The sequence below is a fragment of the Pelodiscus sinensis genome, chromosome 18 (genome assembly GCF_049634645.1).
Source record: "Pelodiscus sinensis isolate JC-2024 chromosome 18, ASM4963464v1, whole genome shotgun sequence".
Classification (NCBI taxonomy): domain Eukaryota; kingdom Metazoa; phylum Chordata; order Testudines; family Trionychidae; genus Pelodiscus; species Pelodiscus sinensis.
The window spans coordinates 17,492,019-17,514,867 of record NC_134728.1 but is presented as its reverse complement, the minus strand read 5'-3'; the positions used below and the strand labels follow the sequence as shown (position 1 = coordinate 17,514,867).

Below are 22,849 nucleotides of genomic sequence, written 5' to 3'. Positions count from 1 at the left end.
AAGGGCGTCGTGCTCATATGCTACAGTACGTGGTCTCAGAGTCAGTGACATCCATCAGCACCTTGGGCCTCGTTCTCTACCTGCCTACCCCAAGTTGGTTGAGTTACAATGGTATACACAAGAGGAAGATGAGGAGAGGAGGCACAATCTGTCTAAACACTGGGTTTGGCCCTGATTCCAAAACGGGTGTTGTTGAGATAATTCTTGACATAACCCTTTGTTGTTATCAATCTAATAGGATTTGTAACGTGCTTTGAGATTCTTCTGAGATGAAAGGTGCTATAGAAGTATAGGACATTATTACTATAATAGGACAAGCTCCCCATTTCCATAGCAATAATGTATCTCATTGGCATTGGTAGGGATAAACTATAGAGCCAAAGCAAACCAGATTATTGCCTCATAAAATGGGACACCCGCTCTATTATCCCTTAAATAATAAGTACATAAAACAAATTTGACGGTAATAAAAATATAATGGTGAAATATTTATGGGTAATTTTTCAGTGTAGCAAGGATGAAGCCACTTACAGGAGTCACACAGTCCACTGAAAACTGATCTGTAGTGTATGTATATATTGGTGTGTGTGTAAGATTATGCTAAACAGTATATTGGTATTTTAGAATATGACTAGCAACCACAGAATCCTTCTCTCATATCGTGACACAGAGAACCAAAGTAGAGAGGAACACCTTTCAAATAATCCAGAGAGAAGAGTGATATTAAATCAAAGAAAATGCTTTAGTTAGGCCCACATAGTCAAAATTGCACAGGCAATTATTGCAATTGTGTACACGAAGCATCCAATGGCATGTGTAAATGGTTAATTAGGCAGACTTGTGGGTCCTTTTGCTTTGACTGCACTCAATCACGGCAATAATTGCATAGGCATAAATTAGATGTGCAACTGCCGTTCTTGAAATTTAGGTTCACAAGGACCCAGTACTAGATCTGACAAACAGAACTTTGAGTAAAGCCAATGAGAATGCTGTCTCTATAAGGAGAACTGAAACAAATTCATAGTGTAACATAAGGAATTATTAAAGGAACACCTTCAACTCAAAAATTTATAGTTATGCTTCAAAATTTCTCACCTACTATTTTTTCCAAGTACATCTGACTTCTATTACTGGAGGAACTGAAAGAGAGAGAAAAATTCAGTGTTTTAAGTTTGTTCACTAGGCAACATATTATGTACAGTTTCATTGCTTTCTTTATATACTTCTTTTCCCACTCTTCTTTGTGTGTGGGTATTTCACACAGCAACAGTGATTTAAAAAACTTTAAAAACAATATAAAGATGTATACTAAAACAACAAATAGTCAAGGTGATTTTGAGTCAGAGTAAGATTTGAAATTACTTTTTAACTCAATGTTTGAAAATGTCTGGATTTTAAGTTTATAGTGCCCCTTTAATCTTTGAAAGATTGAGTTCCTGAGCCGGTGCTTAATTTACCCTTTTTAGGGGATATATTTCAACACTTACTGCTCTAATAACCAATAATGCTATTAATTCAGTTTAATTTTAGGGCAAGAGCCAATTGACTAAATCTACAGTCTAATAATATAAAATAGTATGCATTAGAATTGACGTAAAATAGTAGATGGCAGTAAAATACAATCTACATCTTTAAATGATCTGAACTATATTTTTGTTTAATGTTATCTTCCAGATCATTGTTTTTAAAAGCACTGTGAGGCTGCCATATCCAGCAAGATCATTTGCTTATCTCCATATCACTAGTATCTTCTCCAGTCAGTAGCACAAACCTAATTGAACGGCTTGTTTTTTCTGCGTGTTTGTGCATATTTGTGAAGTTGAAAGAGGAGTGAAGGTAAAGGCACGGCTCTAAAAATTACTGTGTTTGAGACGTGAACAAATATGAAACCTCCGACAATGACCCTGAAATCTGAAACTGTGTGCCATAATTTGTATGCATATACTACTGCATGATTACCATGAATGGGCACGCTCTAGCAGTATTTGCATACCCAGATTATGCAGGATTATTTTGCATATGAATTTCCAAGTTTGCAATTCTAAAAATTTGCCTATTACTTACATCCTCCTCTGTGTAGATACAGACATGCACACATAGTTTGTGTGTGTGTGATCCCAGTAAACCATTTCCCTCTTAGTTTGTGCTACCTTCCTGCTTGAAGAGTTCCTATGTTTCTCTTTGTATCATTTTGGCTTCTAGTACTAAAAGCCACATCCTGTAATGTTTGGTTGCTAGGTGGAGAAATGTTATCATGGGCTTCAGCAATAATTTATCCATAGAGCTAGAGGAGCTGTCATGTACTTCTGACAGTGAGCTGCAGCACTTTATCAGCTTGCCTGTAAATCAACCGTGTGTGGGTGAAGATGCCAACAATGTTTGATCTCTCTCAGACACTCTAATAATCTGCTTTTGTCTGATTGATTCCTTCACATCACCAAGCACATTGCAACCGAGAGTGGAGTGCCCTCGGTTTATCTCCATTGGTCATCTGCTTGAGGGCAACAGGGCAGAAAATGCTGTTCTCACCAAGATGTAAGAGGTTTTTTGGAATTAGGGGCTTTACATCATATCCTGGAGCAGGTTTAGTCCAGTAAATCAATGATAGCAGAATTGAATGCACCATAAATACCTCAAACCATATCTCTTACAAGAATGTAAGAGTAATTCATAGAAACAGGAAAGGTAACTTTGCTGGAAAGAATTACGACTCTTACAAGCTCAAGACATGCAGGTCTTTTATGGCCTGTGTTTGCATCTACCCTCTTGAACTTTGGGAAGACATGCGCTGCTCACTGGCATTTGGTTCTAGGCAGTTCAGAAATAATATCGAGCTGAGCAAGATGCTGTCAGAATTGATCACGGCCTCTCAATCTAAAACCAACTTTTTCTAAATTTCTGTCAACTTCCATTACACACGATGGAAGCCTATGCACCATGCCATGCCCAACGTTAAAACGAGGGGCAATGCATTGTGTTGTTCAGTGCACTGCTTTCAAAGGTAAATATCAAAGGGTGCAGCCTAATTAATAGTCTACATTTCCCCAGAGCAGGCATGTCTCTCTCCCTTGCACTAGAGTCCAAACCGATCTTGGTTGTTTTGGGCATTTGTTTTCCATCACTCTATCCCCCAGCTGAAAAATCAAGAGCTTATTATCGCCCAGAGCATGGCAGCAACTTATTGTGCAGTGACCTGGGATCAAAAGCAGACTTGGGTTCTTGACCTCTATGAAAGCTGAGGTCAGGAGATATTGTAGATGTGATTGACTAAATCCCATCAGGGGATGCATTTGGCTGTTGCATTTCCTTTCTGGCTCACATGAGGATGGTACTGGCTGCAGCTTCTTTGGTAAAAGCAGCCATTTCTGCTCAGCACTTGGCAGAAGTACTGTACGGAAGAGCACTGCTAATAAAGAGTGAAATTCACATCACCTGTATAAGGCATTTGCATTTCTACTCAATGTGACTGGAACATGGGGAAGAAAATTAACTGCACTGATCCATGGTAAGGATGCAGGACTTTCTATGTGCCAGAACAATGGCTGCAGTCAGCAGAGCTGACAGCCTCCCCTGGGCAAGGTGGATGGGGCCAGCTCCATGCTCCTGTAAGGCAGAAAGGGCAGGGCCGAGGGCAGCTGGCCTTCAGCTCTGCCCATAGTACAGCTTGCCCTGCCCCCCAGCCTTCAGCACTACCTGGAGTGTGGTGTGCTCCTCCAGCTCTTAGTGCTGCTTGGAGCATGCTGCATGGTGCTCTGGCAGTGATTTAAAGGGCTGGAGCTCAGGCCACCGCTGCTGCTAATGCAGCAGAAATTGTGTCCATATCCCCAGGACCCTTTGTATCACCAGGCCCCAGAACAATTGGCTCGCTTTGTACCCCCATCGGTGGGACTGGCTGCAGCCCTTCCAGATTTGTTGCATGAAATACACTATACTGCATCCGTGGATCCATAGCCCCACTTGATCCTTCCCAGTGTTGCCCCCAAATTATTACAGAGACTATATATGGAGACTAGTCCCACAGTACAAAGGGGTGGGGGGAGGAGGGGAAAGGAAAAAGACAGCTCTCCACAGCCTGATAGCTTGCTGAGCTCATACAGGTTATGTATACATTACCACCCTAGTTCGAACTAGGGTGGTTAATGTAGGCAACCGAAGTTGCAAATGAAGCCTGGGATTTGAATTTCCCGGGCTTCATTTGCATATTGCCGGGTGCCGCCATTTTTAAATGTCCGCTAGTTCAGACTCCGTGCCCGCGGCTACACGCGGCACGAACTAGGTAGTTCGGATAAGGCTTCCTATTCCGAACTACCGGTACACCTCGTTCCACGAGGAGTAACAGTAGTTCGGAATAGGAAGCCTAATCCGAACTACCTAATTCGTGCCGCGTGTAGCCGCGGGCACGGAGTCCGAACTAGCGGACATTTAAAAATGGCAGCGCCTGGCAATATGCAAATGAAGCCCGGGAAATTCAAATCCCAGGCTTCATTTGCAACTCCGGTTGCCTACATTAACCCCCCTAGTTCGAACTAGGGTGGTAGTGTAGACATACCCACATAGACCCATAGGGAGCTTAATTGGTAAGAGGGACTTGTACAGGCCTTGTACACTGAATTTCCATCAGAGTGAAATCTGGGGTTCCTTGGCTGGGCATTAAACATGATAATGTTGCTGCACGCCACATGTAGCATTTTTGACTCAATATGAAGGAAATGTACAGCTAAGCCACCTAATAGCCTACTCTCCACTCCTCCATCCACAGGCACACACTGTCTACACCAACACACCCAAAATACACGCCAGTCTCATTTCTATGCCCTATGTGGGTGCTAGCTTTTCAGTACCCAGCTTACTGATCTACCTCCTCCAAGACTCTTAATAGCTTCTCATGAGATGTGTGATGTAGCAGATTTAAAATACGATCTGTTTGCCATTTACTAAGCCATCTCTCCGTCTGTCTAGTGCAACAGGGAAAGATTAGGATGCAATCTAGGAAGATTTTATACACAGGACCGTAGATAAATATGGCCACAAAGTCCAGCAAGAGAAATGGACTGATCCTCAGCTGGTGTAAAGCAGTTCTCTGGAAGGGTAACCTCACTGTTCACTATTCCTATGGCTTGATTCTGGTCTCATGTATATTGTGTGACAGTGGTGAGTCTATTGACTTTTATGGAAGCAGTCAAGATTTACTCTGGTGTAAATAAGATCCAGAGCTTAGATCTTCCATGGAGTTAACATATACTCAGCCTACACCATTACCATTACATTATTATGTTGTGCAATCATTATTTAAGGCCATTCTGATGTTCTGTAGTGGCTACTCATCTCTGCTTCCAGGGACCACTGTAGCTCCAGGCAAATGAGGCGGCTGCCTAGGTTGGCCTATTCTGCCTAAGATGACAGAGCCAAACTTTAGTGGTGCTGCAAGCCCTTTGTGCCAGGTAGAAACACCACTCACTCAGATTTGGCCCAGCTACTCCACGGCTGCTATGTCAAGGTGGTAGAGCCAAAACAAAGTGGTGCCATGACTCTACACCTGGTCACAGAGCCACTCAAATTTGGCCTGGCCACCCCTACGTCTGGCTGGGTCAAACTGGAGTGAGCAATATTGCAAGCTGGCCTCCCCACACTTACCAAAAGCACTGACTCATCAGAAGGCTCAATATCATTACCTCTCCCTCCTTCTCCCAAAGTCCAACACACATCCTTGGTCGAGAACCTCTATTTAGGGAGTTAAAAGTGGGTGGCACACTGAAGTTTTGCCTAAGGTAGCAGATTGTCTTGGGCTGCCTCTGTCTGCTTCCCCAGTACCACACTTTGCTGGACTGGCACTTCCTAAAGAAATATGAAGAAGGGACAAGAAGAAGAGAGAGAGTGACAAGCAGGAGCAAGAGAGTTTGAAAGAAGAAAAAGGGTTTGGATAACATAAAAGCACTTTAGATAACATAAGAGCTTTACTACATAAGGCTATCCCTGGGGAAGCTGTATAAGCAGAGGATATTACATGGTTGAATAATAAATATCAAATTTATTTTTACAAGTACATTCTGACTGGAGAGCTGTATGTTTTAAAATTATCCTGTTTAAGAAAGGACTGTGCAAAAACTTATGAGCCAAATTGTCTGCTTGTCTAAATACATATAGTTCTATGTCTTCAATGGAGTATTACCCATTCACACCAGTAGAGAATTTTTCTCTTCAGCAGTAGTGAGAACCGTAATATGCCACTATCGGTAAGTAAAGGGACACACACAAACTTAGGTGATGACTTTTTCTTTGGTGATAGTATAAAATTCCTCTGTGAAAGAACTGACCCTTTGTGCTTGATGGTCAGTGGGATCTTGTTCTTTCACAATGAGACAAGGAATAGTAAAAAAACCTATTTTTCTAGATTTCCAGATGATTTAGATTGACAATTCATGCATAATTGTGTACTTAAATTTGTAGGTGCAGTTATCATCCCTGCAACTTTGTTCCACGCTAGATAAAATATAAGTTGTATAGTAGGCAATTTACACTCATGCATGCATGAGTATTATAGGAAGGAAATTAATAAGGGCTTGTCTACACTTTGGAATTTACCAAAAAAGCTAATCTGGAATATTACAGTTATTTTGGAATAGTTATTTCAGTATAGAACCCTGTGTCGGGATTTTTATTCTGGTGTTTATCCCTAAACCTGCTTTAAGCCAATCTCTTACTCTACAATCCTAGGGAGGACAGAAAGGTGACTTAAAGCCATCTTTGCCTCCCCCCACTTCAGCTACATCAAACCTGATCTTGACACAAGTGAGGATTCAGTCTGCTGTGTACAAATCATTATTTTGTTTGCTTTACCATGCTGTGCCATGGTCTCTACTAAGTACCACATAATATCATAGCGGTAAACCTGTCTCATGCTTTCTCTGCCTCCTCTGTCCTTCCTGGTTCGTAATCCTATTCACAGTCTTCGTATTACTACTCTGAGCTGTCTAGCACACTTTATATAATGTTCTGATACATAACAGGTGGTCACCAGAATATTATATGCATAAAATTACCTATATTCTGAAAATGACCCCCTCAAGCTGTTCTATATTGGCTTGAGAGTATAGCAAGCTAAGAGAAGATTATTAGGAAAGAGAGCACCAGCTCCAAATTGGTTGTCAGTTAAATCATTAAGTGTCACCAAGCAGTTATCAAGTGTGAACTCCTCAGCCACAGTAACAACCTTAACACAGAGTCACAGGCAGTTCTTTTGGGTACTCCGATGTATCTTGCCACATAGCTAACCTTATCTTTGTTACACACAGTCCCTTACTGCAAAAATCACAGCAATATTCAGGTTACTCTCAGTTCCAAAGTACTGGTCTCTTTCCCCAGCTCAATTTCCCCAGCTGAAACGAGGTTTACAGGAGCGGTCGACAAAGGCTTCCCTTGTCAAGTGATCCGTGTCTAGACTGCTGCGCTGTGCCAGATCAGCTGATCATCGGCACAGCGAGGTGGCCATTTTTATTTTAATGATGTATGAATTATTTACATCCCCACTTCATTGACTATGTCGGGTAAACTACTTTACGTGGCTCCGTCGATGGAGCCATGTAGTCCAGACACACCCTTTATGTTTTAAGGGCTATCTTAGGCTCAGCACTGGAGATCTTTTGCTTATGCTTAGTAATCCTTGCTCCTGTATGTCTAGGCAGCTCCTCCTTGTTAGGATTTTTTACTCCTTCCCCCATTTAGATTTGAGTTGCAGATTCAGCTGATGGGAGAAATTCACTTGCATATCTCCCCTTCATAGGGAATCAGTAAAGTCTTTTGTCCTCAGATATTGCACAATAGCTCATGTGGGTGTCAATGGGCCTTCTTTGTCAGGCAGGGCACAGCACTTATTGGAGATTTTGGCTATGGCTACAGTAGAAAGCTTAATGGGGTGCAGATACATCTCTCTGTAGCTGCTCTAAGCCAACAAAAGAGAGCTCTCCCATCATAACCCATCCCAATGAGCAAAGATAACTATGTCTGCATGAGCTCTCCTGCTGACATAGTGCTGTCCATATTGTTGCTGAGAAAAGTGTGATTTACGTTACTCACATGGTGGCTTATTCACACCCTTGAAGATATTGACATAAGTGGGTGTGTACAAAGAGCTTAATATTCCCCACTAGTTAATGCTTCTTCCTGTCTGATGAATAGCATAGTTTCTGCAACTTATAAAGCAAATGTTCAAATATAGCCTTACTTTATGGGATACGGATATTATAAAAGACTTCAATACAGGTAGCAATTTCCAAACATTCAATAAAGCCTAAACACTAAGCATGTTTTTGTAACTCTACAACTGGGTGGGGAACCTCAGGCCAGGGGTATGGATGCGGCCCCTCTGGCTTGCCTAGATCTGGCTCCCAAAGCTCATGGTCCCCCCAACATTGGGGAGCCTGCACTGGCTCTCCTGCCCACTGCTGCCTTACCATGAGGCTAGAGCACACGGAATCTACTAGGGTTGCCCCTCTTAGGCTCTGGTATATGAGGGGAATGTAGGGAGTGTCTTTCTCCTCAGTCAGGAGGGCTTCATTTGCATACGCATGTTTGGGCGCTGTGCCAATCAGGCTCAGTGTCGAAAGTGAAAGTAAAGTGTAGCTGCGGCTCTGCTCACAGGGGGGAGCTTTTTCGGCAGATGCTGTACTCCTCAAAAAATGTAAGTACGCAAAGCGTCGGAACAGCGTCGGAACGTGAGTATGCAAATGAAGCCCAGGATATTTAAATCCTGGGCTCATTTGCACTTCCAAAGTGCTTGATTTGCATCTCTCTGTCGGCAGAGGGATGCAGTCTAGACACAGCCTGTGTGTATAACTAGACGTGGCCACAGAAGATACAGAAAAATGCTATTTAGCTAAGTCTAGGAAAAGGGTTTCGGTGTACGACCTTTCTATAAAATCTTTGGCTTCTACTGTCACCTTGAAATATGTTATTTTTGGAAGTATAATCGGAATAAGAGGAATTTCTGGATAGGCTACCACATTTTTACTCAATGCTGATTGATTGATGGATTGAGGTTATGACATGTCATTTAGTGATAGCACTTCTAGGAGTATTTAAAAACATGGCCCTTTCCTTAGATTTTGTAGTAAGGCAAATGTCTAAGGGTAGAAAGTCGGTGAAATCTCAAGCAGCTGACTGGGTCAGGTAAGTCAACATCAGATCCTCTGTATGCAGAAAATCAGACTTGGTTCACAAGACAGGATTATAATGAATGCCATCCTATGTATTTGTAAGAGAACCTTCCTGATTCATTTGTATTTTAATCTGACTGCTGCATTTGGAACACTGCACTTTGTCCTGGCTATACAGAAGCATCCTTCCACTTAGCATATTAACTTTAGTGCATATAACCTACAAGCTAATGTGACATAGCTGAAAGCTGATCACCTTTACTAGGCTTGTCTAGCAAGAAATGTCTAAACAGGATCTTCCCTGGCACCACATTTTAAAAGTCCATTTCAAGACTGTTTATGGTCAGAAAAGTAATTAACCCCCCTCCCCATAAACCCATCAAGAGGAGGGAGAATGAAATTTGGAAATATCTCAGAAACCTGTTTGAAATGGACTAAGCACTCATTCTCAAACCTTCCAGGAGAAGTTAAACCTTTCTTCCAGGTAAGTGACAAGCTGCAATTATGCAGTGAGAGGGTCAGTAGCCTTCAGTCATGTGTAACTAAGTTTAATACCTTACCTCACAGACTGTATTTGTAAGGAGAAGTCTTCATTTTAAAGACTCAAGGCATGGTTCATCCATTCAAGGAACAGAATCAATACTGTGTGACTTATCTGACTAAGCACAACTAACCAACATCGCTCAAATATCCAATACTTGCAGAGAACAGTTTGTCATCAATCCACAGAGCAAAAATATTTTGGAAAAAAAACCCCAAACAATTAAAATAACTAATTTGAGGAAACTGAGCTCTGCTGGTGGATATTCTACAAGTTGAAAAACTGGCTAAATGAATCAGATGCTGTACATCACTCACTGAGTGTTATTTGTTTAGCCCTTCCACATACTCAGCTACTAATCAGGAGATCCTAGGGTTCATAATGGGATTCAGAGGTTCACATCTGTAATTTAAAGAGCAATGGCAGCAGCTTCTAATTACTCTTGAAATCTAAGTGTGCAAAAGGTATCAGAGAGACAGGATATCAAGGAATGAGAGAAAAAAAGAATTTGATTTCAGCAGGAGTCATCCTCAGTGAAAATGAAAGTTGTTCTTCTGGATGTGCTAAAGTAGAGATACAGAGAAACTGCAAATTGAGTATTTCAATCCCCTCCCCCGCAATGTTAAGTACTTTAAAAAAAACTGAAATAAAGAGGAAAAGCCCCTATGCTGTTTTCAGAACAGTCAAACATCAGGGGATTGTTAATGGGCTAGAGACTGTTTTAAGGTCAGGGGTTCAACTCCAGCCCAGGTTAGTAGTAATTGAAAGTCATTACTGCATGATGGCTGTTCAGTAGCTCAAGTGAACTGCGTTGGTGGTCCTAATACAGTTCCTAGTGAACAGGTGTCTGTATCACACACAAAATTGACTGCCTAAGCTGTCAAGCTGGTACATTTCACCAGTGCTGAATTTCTTTTAAAGATTTAAAACAAGCAAAAGAAACCCTGATTGAATCACAAAAGAGCAGAAACTGTCCAACTGCTGGAATCTGCACTGGCTGCTGGAAAGGTCCTGGGTGGTTACCCCAAAGATTTCCTCTGCATCCCTATGGCATGGTGATAATTCTCAGCTGCATCTGAGCTGGCACTTCCTCTTTATCAGTGTGATTGAACTGTGGCAGGGCATTTGTTAAGCTTCCAAGGATGTGCCTTCTCCTCTCGGCATTGCGAAAGGGAGTGGGTGACCAAGCTTGGAAAATGCATTCAAGACTACTTTCTGGACACATGGTAATACTGTACTGGTAGCTGTATAATTACTTCAAGGTCTCCACTATTTGTACTATCCATTCTTTTATGGGAGGCACCATGAACAGAAGATACTTGGTCACTAAAAATCTAAATAAATTATAAATATTTCTTATTGTCTTCTATGTGTTGTGAACTCCCAGCCCAACGTCAGTTATTTGTCTTCATGCTTATAGGTCTACATAGTAAGTACCAATGGGGGAAATTTTTGAATTAATTCAACTATACATATAATTAAGATGGTTTCCCCAAAGTTCTCCAACCTAATGACTGTTGATTCCCTTACCACAAGTCAGTTTTCTGAAGTAAGTGATGAGAAAAGCAACTTCTTTTGGCAAGTTAGGGGGGAGGGATAGCTCAGTGGTTTGAGCATTGGCTTGCTAAGCCTAGTGTTGTGAGTTTAATCCCTGTAGAGGCCATTTAGGGATTTGGGGCAAAAATTTGTCAGGAATGGTACTTGGTCCTGTTGTGAAGGCAGGGGACTGGACTCAATGACCTTTCAAGGTCCCTTCCAGTTCTAGGAGATAGGCAATCTCCATTAATTTAAAAAAGCATATAATAATATAGTAAAAATGGGTCATTTTACTACTCATCTAAAACTATTTCAGTGCTCCAATAATAATGAGACAAATTTTCAGTGAATTAAGTATGGACCTGGACATGAAAAATGTTCATATAAACGCATGCTTGACTTGTGTCTGTAGGGACTATAATTGCATGCAAACTGTGTAATTGCATGTGCAAGATGTGGTATTGTGCTTGCAAATATCTGTTTTGCACATACATTTGTACACTTACTGCCCTCTGTAAATTAGGGTTAATATATCACACTGAGATCATCCCGACTATATGAATGTCTAAACAAGTCAGGCCAACTGTCCTTCTAGCCCAGTATCCTGTCTTCTGACAGCGGTTAGTACCAAATTATTCAGATAGTATGAACTGAACAGGATAATTTATCGAGTGATCCATCCCCAGCAGTCATCTAATTCCAGTTTCTTAAACTTAATCTGCCCAATATGTAGCTGTAGGTATAAGATTGAATTTTATTGGAGTGACATAATTCCATGCTGAAGCACAACTGTGGAAACAGAAAGACGTTTTTATAATCAAGAACTCATTGCTATGCAACCTATTTTGTTTTGGTACCTAACATATCAGAAAAGAAATTAAAGCAGAGCATTTGCCAAGTAGTTCTGTACTTCGCATGCCATGTTTGGGGCATGTGGAAGATTCAGGGTTATGAATACATAAAAAAATCTGCATATTGGATGGTATAATTTGAGAAACATGGGCACCTTTCAGTATTTCTTGTTGAAGAAGCTGGCTACGGAGGAAATATGTAAGCAAGAGCACAGTATGTAATACGTACCTAGTATGGCTAATGTACAACAGACATTGAAGACAAAGTTTTTATCCACATATATGCAGAGGGGCCAACAGCCTCGCCAGGTCCCTGGGCAAGGTGGGGGGCCCTGGGTGGAAGAGGTGGGGCTGGAGCACTATGCCTCACCCAGGTAACCTCCTGTGCTGCACTCCAGCAGCTATTTAAAGGGCCCAGGTCTGCTGGCTGCTGCTGCTGTTACTGCAACAGCAGCTGTGGCCAGGAACTCTGGGCCCTGGGGAAGTTGACTCCTCTGCCCCTCACCCAGATGGGCCTGCATATGTGAGAAACAGGCCTATAATATTAGTAGGGATGCAACTATGACCCCCCCCCCCCCAGCCTACATGGATTGTGCACTCAAAAGTCACCTGGAATATGTGGGGAAGATGGGTTCAAAGAATGCAGTACCATGCTTATACTGAGATTGTTCTACATCTTATTTAAGCCAAACAGACTATATTATATTGGAATTTGTAGTGCTGCATTTGTTGTGGTAATTGAGCTAACAGAGAAAGACATGTGCACACATTCCCTTGTTTGCAATAGGAGCTGTGTGGGGACCAAGCAAGATAATAAAAATTAGAAATACCTAAACCTGGACCCCCTTCTAGAACGGCACCTTTCCTTTGTTCTTTGTATTTATTGTTTCTCTCTGCTTCTGCTTTTGACCAGCTATAGAAGGGATAGAATCGCATGAGTCTGTTTTGTAGGATTTTCATGTTCAATTTACAGACTAAAGGGCCTAAAAATAAATCATTGGTTTAACACTACCAAATACTGATAGACCTGTATCTTTTGAATTAGTAGAAGAACTGGGCTTAGCCTCCAAATCTTTTGAGACAAGGTAGGGCCATAGGGAGGGGGATCTTACCATGACAGCAAACTTCATCATGGCCTCGCTTACGTATTTGTTAAACAGAGTAAAAGGTAGATTTATAAATCTGAAAAAGAAGTCAAATCTAATTCTTCACCCTTTACTCATGTGACCTGTCTTTTCTCAGTGTTGCTCTATTGAAACTAGCAGGACCAATCACAAAAACAAGGGCTTGCAGGATCAAGTCCATAGACACTCCAATTTCAATATACCATCCACTGCCATCTAGGCATTTTTAGCAAAATCTGTTTCTACTCTTTTTGTGATTATAAATGTGGCACCTGCTTTTGTAATCGACACAAAGTAGCTAGTGTACCTGTTTCCCCCTACTCCTGCTTCTTTGAAATATTATTTCACTCCTAATTTTCTGCCGCCTCTCTCTCTTTTTATTTTCTTTGGTGACCACAAGTGTAGTTTCAGTAAATAAAGCTAGTGCTTGATAATGTGGAACGGCCAAGAGCTTAACTCTGCCCTTGGAGATCGTTTACATCAAACCAGCGATCAAAAAGTGGTGCAGATAAAATTTGTCATCAGGGATTTCCTACAAAAGAATTACAGTGGAGAAATGGCCTGATCGATACTATGGATTTTCACTGCAGGGGCTGATAGTCCAATTGCTGTGAAACACTCACACAGATAAAAGGGCATGGCTGCCACTTTGTTACAGACTGCTGACTCAGCGCAAAGCCTGTCAGGTATTTATAGGCCAAAGTGATACAGAATTATCACCTTGCAGTGCCCGGCTCTTGTTAGTTCTAAGATTGCCTCCCTTTATGGGATTGCTAAATGCAGGTGAATGGAAAAATGATGGCTAACAGCTGTCAAAATGCAACAGAATGAAGTACTTAAATCTTTTTTTATCCATTAAAAGGGTAACAACCAAACATATATCATAGTGCAGACGCTGTAATGATATTTGGGGCCAGTAAACTAGGGGTTATAAACAACGTATGTTCTGATCAAAACAGCAGAGAAAATATAAAGGGGAAAAAGAAGAGTAATAGTAGAAAATTCTGCCATGGAGCTTGTTAATTTATTTTAGCAAAATATGTGGCTTGGCCTTTACTTGCCATCCTTCTTCTATAGTTCTCAAAACACTTCATCAACATTATTAAAACTAGCCCTGCAATTCCACCTATGTGGAGGTAAATACAAGTATACCCAATATACAGATGGATAAACAGCTTCTCTGAAATGTCACAGAACAGAGCTGTGGCAGTCAGCAGGACTGACAGGACTGCAAACCCTGGGGCAAGGTATGCGGGAGGGCTTGGCTCTGCACCCCTAGAAGAGGTGGGGCCACAGGCAGAAGGGGTGGGGCCACAGGCAGAAGAGGCAGGGTCAGGGGAAGTCAGCCCAGACTACAGCGTGCCTTCCTTCCCAGCCTTCAGAGCTGCGTGGAGTGGTGCTCTGGCAGCAATTCAAAGTAGCAGCCACAGTGGCTGAGACACCAGGCCCCTTTGAATTTTTAGGCCCTGAGGCAATTACCCCTCCCCCGTCCATTGGAGGGCCTTGTGGCAGTGCTGGAAATGAGAATCCACCAGTCCTGACTGCTAGCTCATTGTTCTCCAGGAGTTCTCAAACTTCATTGCACTGCACCCCGCTTCTAAAACCAAAAAATACTACATGACCCCACAAGGGGGGAACGAAGCCTGAGCTCACCTGAGCCTCGTTGCCCTGGGAGGGGGCAAGATAGGCAAGCTGGACCTAAAGCCCAAGCCCTGTCCCCCTGTAGCCAGGCAGGAACCCCCCTGTAACATCCATTTTTGCTTTCCTGGAGCATACAGGGCACACAGAGCTATAAAAGCCTTGAACAGAAGGCCCGGATATGCAGGCTGCTGTGATCCTGGATGGCTGTAAAGAGAGATATGCCAATTGCTGACCAAGAGGCTGCCGAGGAGTACCCTCGACTGAAACCTATATTGATACGAACACACACTGTCCGGGGGGGGGGGGGGGGGGGGAGGGGGGAGGAATCTCCCGCCCAGTAAAAAAAAATGTCCAGTACTCACAATTTAGTCTAGTACTCACAATTTAGTTCTCTCTTGCAAGTGTAAATTAAGTTGAAACGCCATTGTAAGAACTGAAATCACAAAGACAGACCAACACAATTTGGCATCTTAGATAAGAAAGAGGATATGGGCCCCTATGGGTATAAAGATGGGTCCAGCAGCACACTTACTCTGAGTGTCAATCTACCATCTATCTGCTGGTCGGGTTAGGTGTTTGACCTCCCGAGGTTGCATGGGGACGCCCACCTCATATTCGTCTTTCCTAGGAATTGAGGGACTGGCCCTGGCTTGACCCGTTGGAGTTGAAAGGCACAGAAGGGGGTAAAAATTGTACCTGGATGTGTCCTTTGTCTTAAGTGTACACATAGACTTAGAGCTCTTTAAAGATTAAGCTGTCACTTGGTACCATTATTTCTATTTTCTATCTTTATTTTCTTTGTAACCATTTTTAAGATAGATATTTGCTAGCAGTTAAGAAATAGAGCAATAGCCATTGCAACCATATGATTTATAAGCTTCTTTAATAAACCTGTAACTGTTTAAGCTTTAACCTGATTCCTTCAGTTGCTGTAACAGAACCAAGCACAAGAACTTCAGCCAGTCATAACGGACAGATATAGGAAGAGCTGGGCATTTGGATCGTGTCGCTTCCAGAGGACAGATCCGTAGGGTCATCTCGCAGTCTTCCCTAGGCTGCCCGCTGCGAAGAGATCTTGTATCCTAGCAGTTAAAATCTGAGATGTAATAAGCTCTTCCTATAAACTCTGGGGCATCTGTCAGCGAAGGGATCCCGATCCTAGCAGACAAAGACACGGATGTTAAACTCCTTGGGGCACCCGTCAGTCTCTCCAAGACTGCCCACTGCGACAGGGCCTTGTGTCCCAGCAGTTGAAGACTTGGGTGTAACACACACACACACACACACACACTGCCCTGACCATCGGCTGACACCCCCTTAGGCTGGGTGGGGGACCCCAAGCCCAAGCCCCACTGCTCCTCACTGGGTGACGTGGGCCTGGATCCCAGCAAATATAATGCCAGTCCTGGTGTTACCATTAAATGTGGTCATGACCCACAGTTTGAGAACCATTTGGCTATACTCTCTCCTAGATAAAACACTGATAGAAATGTTAGATTTCTAACATTACTAGACAAATATTAATGGCTCATTGACATCAATGATAGTTGCACACATACACTGCATGTAGACTCACACCGTCATACAGGCAAAGGAAATGTATGTTTGTACACAGAAGTCTTCATGTCACTTTCCAAGGCACTGATAATATCTTGTGTGAATACTATGTGCAATTCTGGTCATCGTGTGCAAGAAAGACGAATTTAAACTGAAACAGGTACACAAAAAATCTTGGAGGATGATCTGGGGAATGGAGGCCATATCTTACGAGAAGGGGCTTGGTTTACATTAGGGAGGGACTGGGGTGCCAGAGGCAGGCTCTTGCTGAAGGCTGATCACTGCTCCACATGGCTCCGCTCCAGGCATGAGAGGGAGGGAAAGGCCTGGGGGAGAAGTAGGGGGAGAAGGCTCCCTCCACTGCCTGTTCCCCCAGCAAAAATTCTTGGCTCCTATTGGCCGTAAACTGAGAGATTGGCCAATGAGATCTAAGAGATTTTACTGGGGGAGGGGGGAACAGCATGAGAAGTCTCCTTCCTCCATCCCCAGCTGTCTGGGAGTGGAGAACGACTTTCTAAAACATAAACTGATCTCTGCCTAAGGGGTTCCAGTGAGGGGGCTGTGGGCCAGATCTAGTGGCTGGCCCGCTGGCAGCCTGTTGCCCACCCCTGCTCCAATGGACAATGTTGGTGCAAGAAAAACTGGATGTTAGCTGGCTGTGAACAAATTCACACTGGAAATCAGAAGATTTCTAACTATTGGAGGGGTGAAGATCTGGAGTTGTGGGGGCAAACAATTAATTTTAAGAGAGGACTGGACAAATTTATGAGTGCACTTATACGACAGGGTTATTTGTCATGGTCGGGGCAAGGTGCAGCAGCCCAGAAACTCTCTTCCAGTTTGTCTTATGTTCCTGAAAGCTCACAATTCAGGATTTCAGCCAGGCACCTTCCGGGGTCAGGAAGGGATTTCCGTCCCCCTCTAACATAGCCTGTATGTTAAAAAAACCTACTTTCTCTGAAGGATCAAGGGGGGTCACTGCTGGAGAGAAGGTTTTGGAGGGGGAGGCTTCTAGGTGACTTAGGGCATTTTCTCCAGGTGCTTGGCTGGCTGCTTCTTGATCACATGCTCAGGGTCTAATTGAACACCATATTTAGAGTCAGGAAGGAATTTCCCTCCAGGTCAGATTGGCAGTGTTCTTGAGATTTTTCCCCTTTCTCTTTAGCATGTTGGGGTGGGTCACTTGCCAGGATTACCTGGGTATGTCTAAGTCACTTCTCTTCATCTTGAGGTTCACAGGCAGGGATGTACTTTGATCTTCCTATTCTCTGCCGGGGGTATGTAATAATCTAGGCTCCTGCAGGCTGTAATACTTTGGTCTAAATTCTGTTGCTAGGTTTAGTCTGAAGGTGCTGGTAGAGTTGGTGTGATATATAGAAAGTCAAGATTAGATGATCTCCTGGTCCCTTCTGGCCTTAAACTCTGTGATTCTGTATGCAGGCACTCAGGCTGTGTCTAGACTACATGCCTCTGTCGGCAGAGGCATGTAGATTAGACAGATCAGCAAAGGCAAATGAAGCCGCGATTTAAATGATCGTGGCTTCATTTACATTTACATGGCTGCCGTGCTGAGCCGACAAACAGCTGATCAGCTGTTTGTCGGCTCGCCGCTAGTCTGGACGTTCCCCCTGTCAACATCAAGCCCTTTGTCGGCAGCCCCGTTATGCTCATGGAATGAGGTTTACCGGGGCTGCCGACAAAGGGCTTTGATGTCGACAGGGGGAACGTCCAGACTAGCGGCAAGCCGACAAACAGCTGATCAGCTGTTTGTCGGCTCAGCGCGGCAGCCATGTAAATGTAAATGAAGCCACGATCATTTAAATCGCGGCTTCATTTACCTTTGCTGAACAAACAAATCTACATGCCTCTGCCGACAGAGGCATGTAGTGTAGACGTACCCTCAGTGGAGAGAATTCTGTTTAAAAAAGGAATCTATAATATCTCTGTACAGTTATACAATCTACTGTTGGCTGCTTGGAACCATGACTTAGGTCCTGCTACCACATTTGTCCTAAAGATGTGACTACAATGCAACATTTATTTCCCTCTTTCTAGGGTTGCAACTACAGAGAATATACATACATTGCATTTTAGGAACATACATTGTATGAGGCCAGTTTTGCCTCTACTGTTACATGGAAAGTCACAAAAGAAGATGGGCAATGAAACAACCTGGCTCTATGTTTATACGGAGAGGATCGCACACAGTTTTCCTTATCCTAAGCCTGAATCTCTTTGTTTTTAAGCAGGAATGGCTGATGGGATCCATTAAAGGGTGTGTACAATCCATTTATGATTATAGAGCCAAATTTTGCTCACAAGAGTACTTCATTTATCTCGAAATGCACCACTCTTTGGAGTAAGGGAAGAGCAGGATTTAGTCTTTGCCATCTAAGTAGTTTCATTATTATTTGTACAGCCATAGTGCCTACGTATCCCACCCATGAACAAGGACCCCATTATGCTAGGCACTGTGCAAACATTGAACAAAAAGGCAACCCCCACCCTAGACAGTGTAAAAGCTAAGTAACTTATCAATTCTGCTATTGCTTTGCAAAATTGTCATGACAGATTAGCCACCTTGGCATAAATTCTGCTTTGCCCCCATAATCATGTTCATGAGTGATGAAAAAACAATAGTTCCTTTGCTTCTGAAGAAAAGTTATTTGCTCAGGGCAGGTGTCTAAGAAGTATTTTGTAAGATTTTCCTAATTGTTTATTCCATGAGAGCCATTCAATGGATACTACAAACTACTTCACCCAACTATACTTTTAGTTTTGTAGGTTAATTGGACTAGTTTCCCATGAGTAATGTTAGCAACATAGATGGCCTTGAGAGTACATCATGGAAATGATCTTCTCCACCTACAAGTCCAAATCTGCACCCATATATGAACTTTGTAACTTGAGCCCAACTCCACGATGAAGCCATTTTCAAAACATGTCAGGAAACTCAGCTACTATAACAGAAGTCAAGAAGAACAAACAAACAAGCCTAGAAGAGCATGTAATGTTTGGGTGAGATATGAAATGAAGATTAGAATCCACTATGAAGTCTGTTATAGACAATGATTTTTGGTTCAGTGTTAGACTCTATAATTATGTGTGTTGTAAAGAACTGTTGATCAACTGGATACATTAATTTATTTGACAGATAAAGGTCTGGGCCTTTACCTACCTATTTTCTATGTTAGGATATGTCTACACTGCAAGCTTATTTTGGAAAAAGCTATCCTGAAAGATATCTTCCGGAATAGCTTATTTTGAAATAGAGCATCCATACTACAGGGAAGCCTCAAAATTAGTCCAAGGCAGGCTCCCCTAGTGTAGAGGTGCTATCTTGATTTAGAACCCCAGGAGGCACTGAGGAGGAATAACTTAGAATGGCCCTGGTGAGGAGGTATTTCAACATAGCAGCAGTGGAGCATTCCCACACATCCTCTTCTGAAAAAGCTTTTTCAGAAGAGACGTTGTTCCTCATGGATTGAGGTTTACCAATATTGGAAAAAGCCCTCCCTTATTTTGATTTTCTTTCAAAATAACACAACTGCTGTGTGGACGCTAGTATTGTTTTTCCAGAATAACGGTTGTTATTCCAGGAAAATGGTGCAGTGTAGATGCACCCCTAGTTTCTATTTGGAAAATAATGTGGGCACAGATAAACACATATTTATATAAAAGTTAAAGCTGGAGTTCTTAAAGATGCTGCATAAGAGGACTAGGCAATCAAGTATCTTTGAAATTCAACTTAATCTCCCGATTAATTCGCATCCTTAAAGAGAAAGGAAAAAATTCCAAAATTTAAATTCACACAATTTCAAAATAGTGTTGAGGAGCTGGATTGAAACATATTGGGAAAACACTTATGGCAAATTTATAATGGCTAGGTACAAAGGCAGAGCCTTCAGATGGGGGAATGAATTTAAATTGCAATACAAAAACCCAGTGGTAAGAATTAATTGAAATAAAATTTCTGCTGTCTGGAAGACATGTTAAAGATTTTTGAATCAAAATAATTTCTGATCTTTTGTCATGGCTCCGGAAAAGAACCCACACCTTCCTGTATGCTCCATAGGGAAATTATCTTAGTACTTGTTTGAACTGCCTAGTACTGGTAAAATCATAGCTGCTATCATCACTGTATTGTTGAATGGAAGTTTCTTGTCACTAGCAATAAGCAGTAGATAAAAGGAGTTGGGGGGAAAAAGAAACAAAAGGGAAAAACGGAAGAAAAAAAATTCAACATAGTATTAAAAAAAAGAAAGAAACCAAAGGAAAAAGAATATACATAAACTAGTTGTTTTTGTCTCTCTAGTTGCAATGATGTGCACAAAGGAAATAGACTGAATAAAATCACATCTCAGGAACACCAACATAAATTCCCCCTTGCTTTGACAAGTACGTAATTTTGTGCAGTGATGCTCTTCACGTCTGGAGAGTTATGAGGCAATTTCATTCCCATCTGACAAATTTACAAAGAAACATTAGAGAGAAGGGATTAGAAAAGCGAGAAATCTTTATAGACTTTTTCCTCGGGCTGCATTTTCCTTCCATCTTTTGGCTCTTCCTTGAGGAATATGTATGAGTGACTCATGTGGTATGAGTGCCATAACCGAAACACTTAGCAGATAAGCATAACATGAAATGTGCTTTAAATCAACTAATTGTATTTACATTATTTTGGTGGGATGATCCTGATTGGCTAAAGTTCAGCAAAAAGTTGCTATTGTGCTGTTTCAGGATAATATTTTAAAACAGGACAAAAAGGCAAAAAATGATCACTAACGTGTTAACTGTGTAGGTTTCCTAAAAAAAAGTTCATTTCATAACAATTTGCAGATACATGGCTATTTCCCTCTTAAAATTGATGTTCATATATTGGTTTATCTGCCCTTATAAGAGTTCTGTGGAGTTAAATGTTACTTTACATGTTGTGAAGAGGAGGGAGAGATTAAGTTTCCCAAAGTTACAGAGGGAATAATAGTCAGCTCTTGCATTAGATCCCAGATATTCTTGGCTCTCGGTTCTGTGTTCTGACCACAAGATCATGCCTCTATCTTTTTAACAAAAATAGATGTGCTTAGCATAGTCCATGCTGACAATATATTACTCCACAGTAAATTACTGTAGAAAAAATGCTCCAAAGGGTTTGCTTTTTAGTGAAACTAGTTTTTATACATGAGATATTCATGATTATTTTTTGTTGTTATCCAGTTTGCGGAACATATTTAAGCTCAGCTAATTTATTGCTGTTACAGAATACTGAAATGTAGCTTACTATTAATCACCTATTTCTCCCTTCCTTTCTTTTTTTTTTAAAACTGCAAAATGCTATTGACAATAAGTAAATTTAATTCAGCCCTGGCATAAGTTAAAGGGGCATACAGCAGGTATAAATAGGGCCCTGCAAATCAATATCCTTCATCAACATACATTTTCCTGCAGATCTTCTTTCTATTTAAGGTAATAGCAAGAGCTGTATGGTAGGGTTCCCCTCCCACTTTTTTAGCAATGAAATCTATTTGATCGTGTTCAGAAATGCCAAAAACATATTCCCTTTTTGGCTCAGAGATGAAATATAATACAATGCAGATGCTTTCTGATATGGAACAGAGATGAAAATATTTTAAAACCACGACTTATGGAATAGAGAAAAGCACAAGGGACGAGGTTTCTAGGGTCCTGGATGAAAGCCCCAAAGCAATCTCTGCAATATCTGTAATATGACCAAAAAAAGTCAGGGAGGAGTATTTATTATCTTTTTCATAGGACCCAGGTGGACTTATTGGCAGCCATGTTTATGACTCAGTATCTATTTTAAAATAATGAAATATAATAAATGGAATGTCATGTGTGTAATCAATCTGGACTTTAACATCTTTCAGGTTTTATTGTCTCTGCATTTGCAATCACTGTTTATGGAGTATGCAGTTTCTTAATAACTTTGACTAAGCTGTTCTGCCATTTTTATTAACTTTACTTGAAGTGTCTCTATTCCCACTTTGTATTTTCAGAACCTACATAGGTTGGATGGAGGTCTCTGTCAAGAGATGTTTTCCCCAATGTTATGGAAGGTAAAAATGGGACTGAAAATCATTTATGCTTCTTCAATTGGCCAGACAATTGGGGAATTCAATGCTTTTGTGAAGCAGAAATATCAAAAGATGATGGTCTGTGTTTGTACCTAGGGGTCTGATTATCTTCTTATTTGTTAGGACATAATGTATGGAGTCAATATAAAACCATTGCAAGTACAAAGAGAATTAGGCACATTATATTTGAATTAAGATTGAATAGTTCACTCAAAGAAATACAGTATACCTTGAATTTCTGATGTATCTAGAAGTCTTAGAATTTCTTTGCCTTTCTATATTTCCAGACACAAAAACATCTGCTTTCAAAATATGTTACCATTTCAATTTCCAACCTGATCTATGACTCAGAAGC

At 41.6% G+C, this 22,849-nt stretch overlaps 1 protein-coding gene across 2 annotated transcripts in view; it reads right to left on the bottom strand.

The window, feature by feature from the left end:
* The window catches only part of ZFP64 (ZFP64 zinc finger protein), a 160,855-nt gene that overhangs the window by 123,665 nt on the left and 14,341 nt on the right, over positions 1-22,849 (bottom strand). The window contains exon 2 of one of the 2 annotated variants that reach the window (XM_075901185.1): positions 1,096-1,139. In XM_075901185.1, coding sequence (XP_075757300.1) covers positions 1,096-1,139 — 44 coding nt within the window. Of the gene's footprint in view, positions 1-1,095; positions 1,140-22,849 lie in introns of those variants that run through there. The other variant, XM_075901184.1, reaches the window with a different exon arrangement.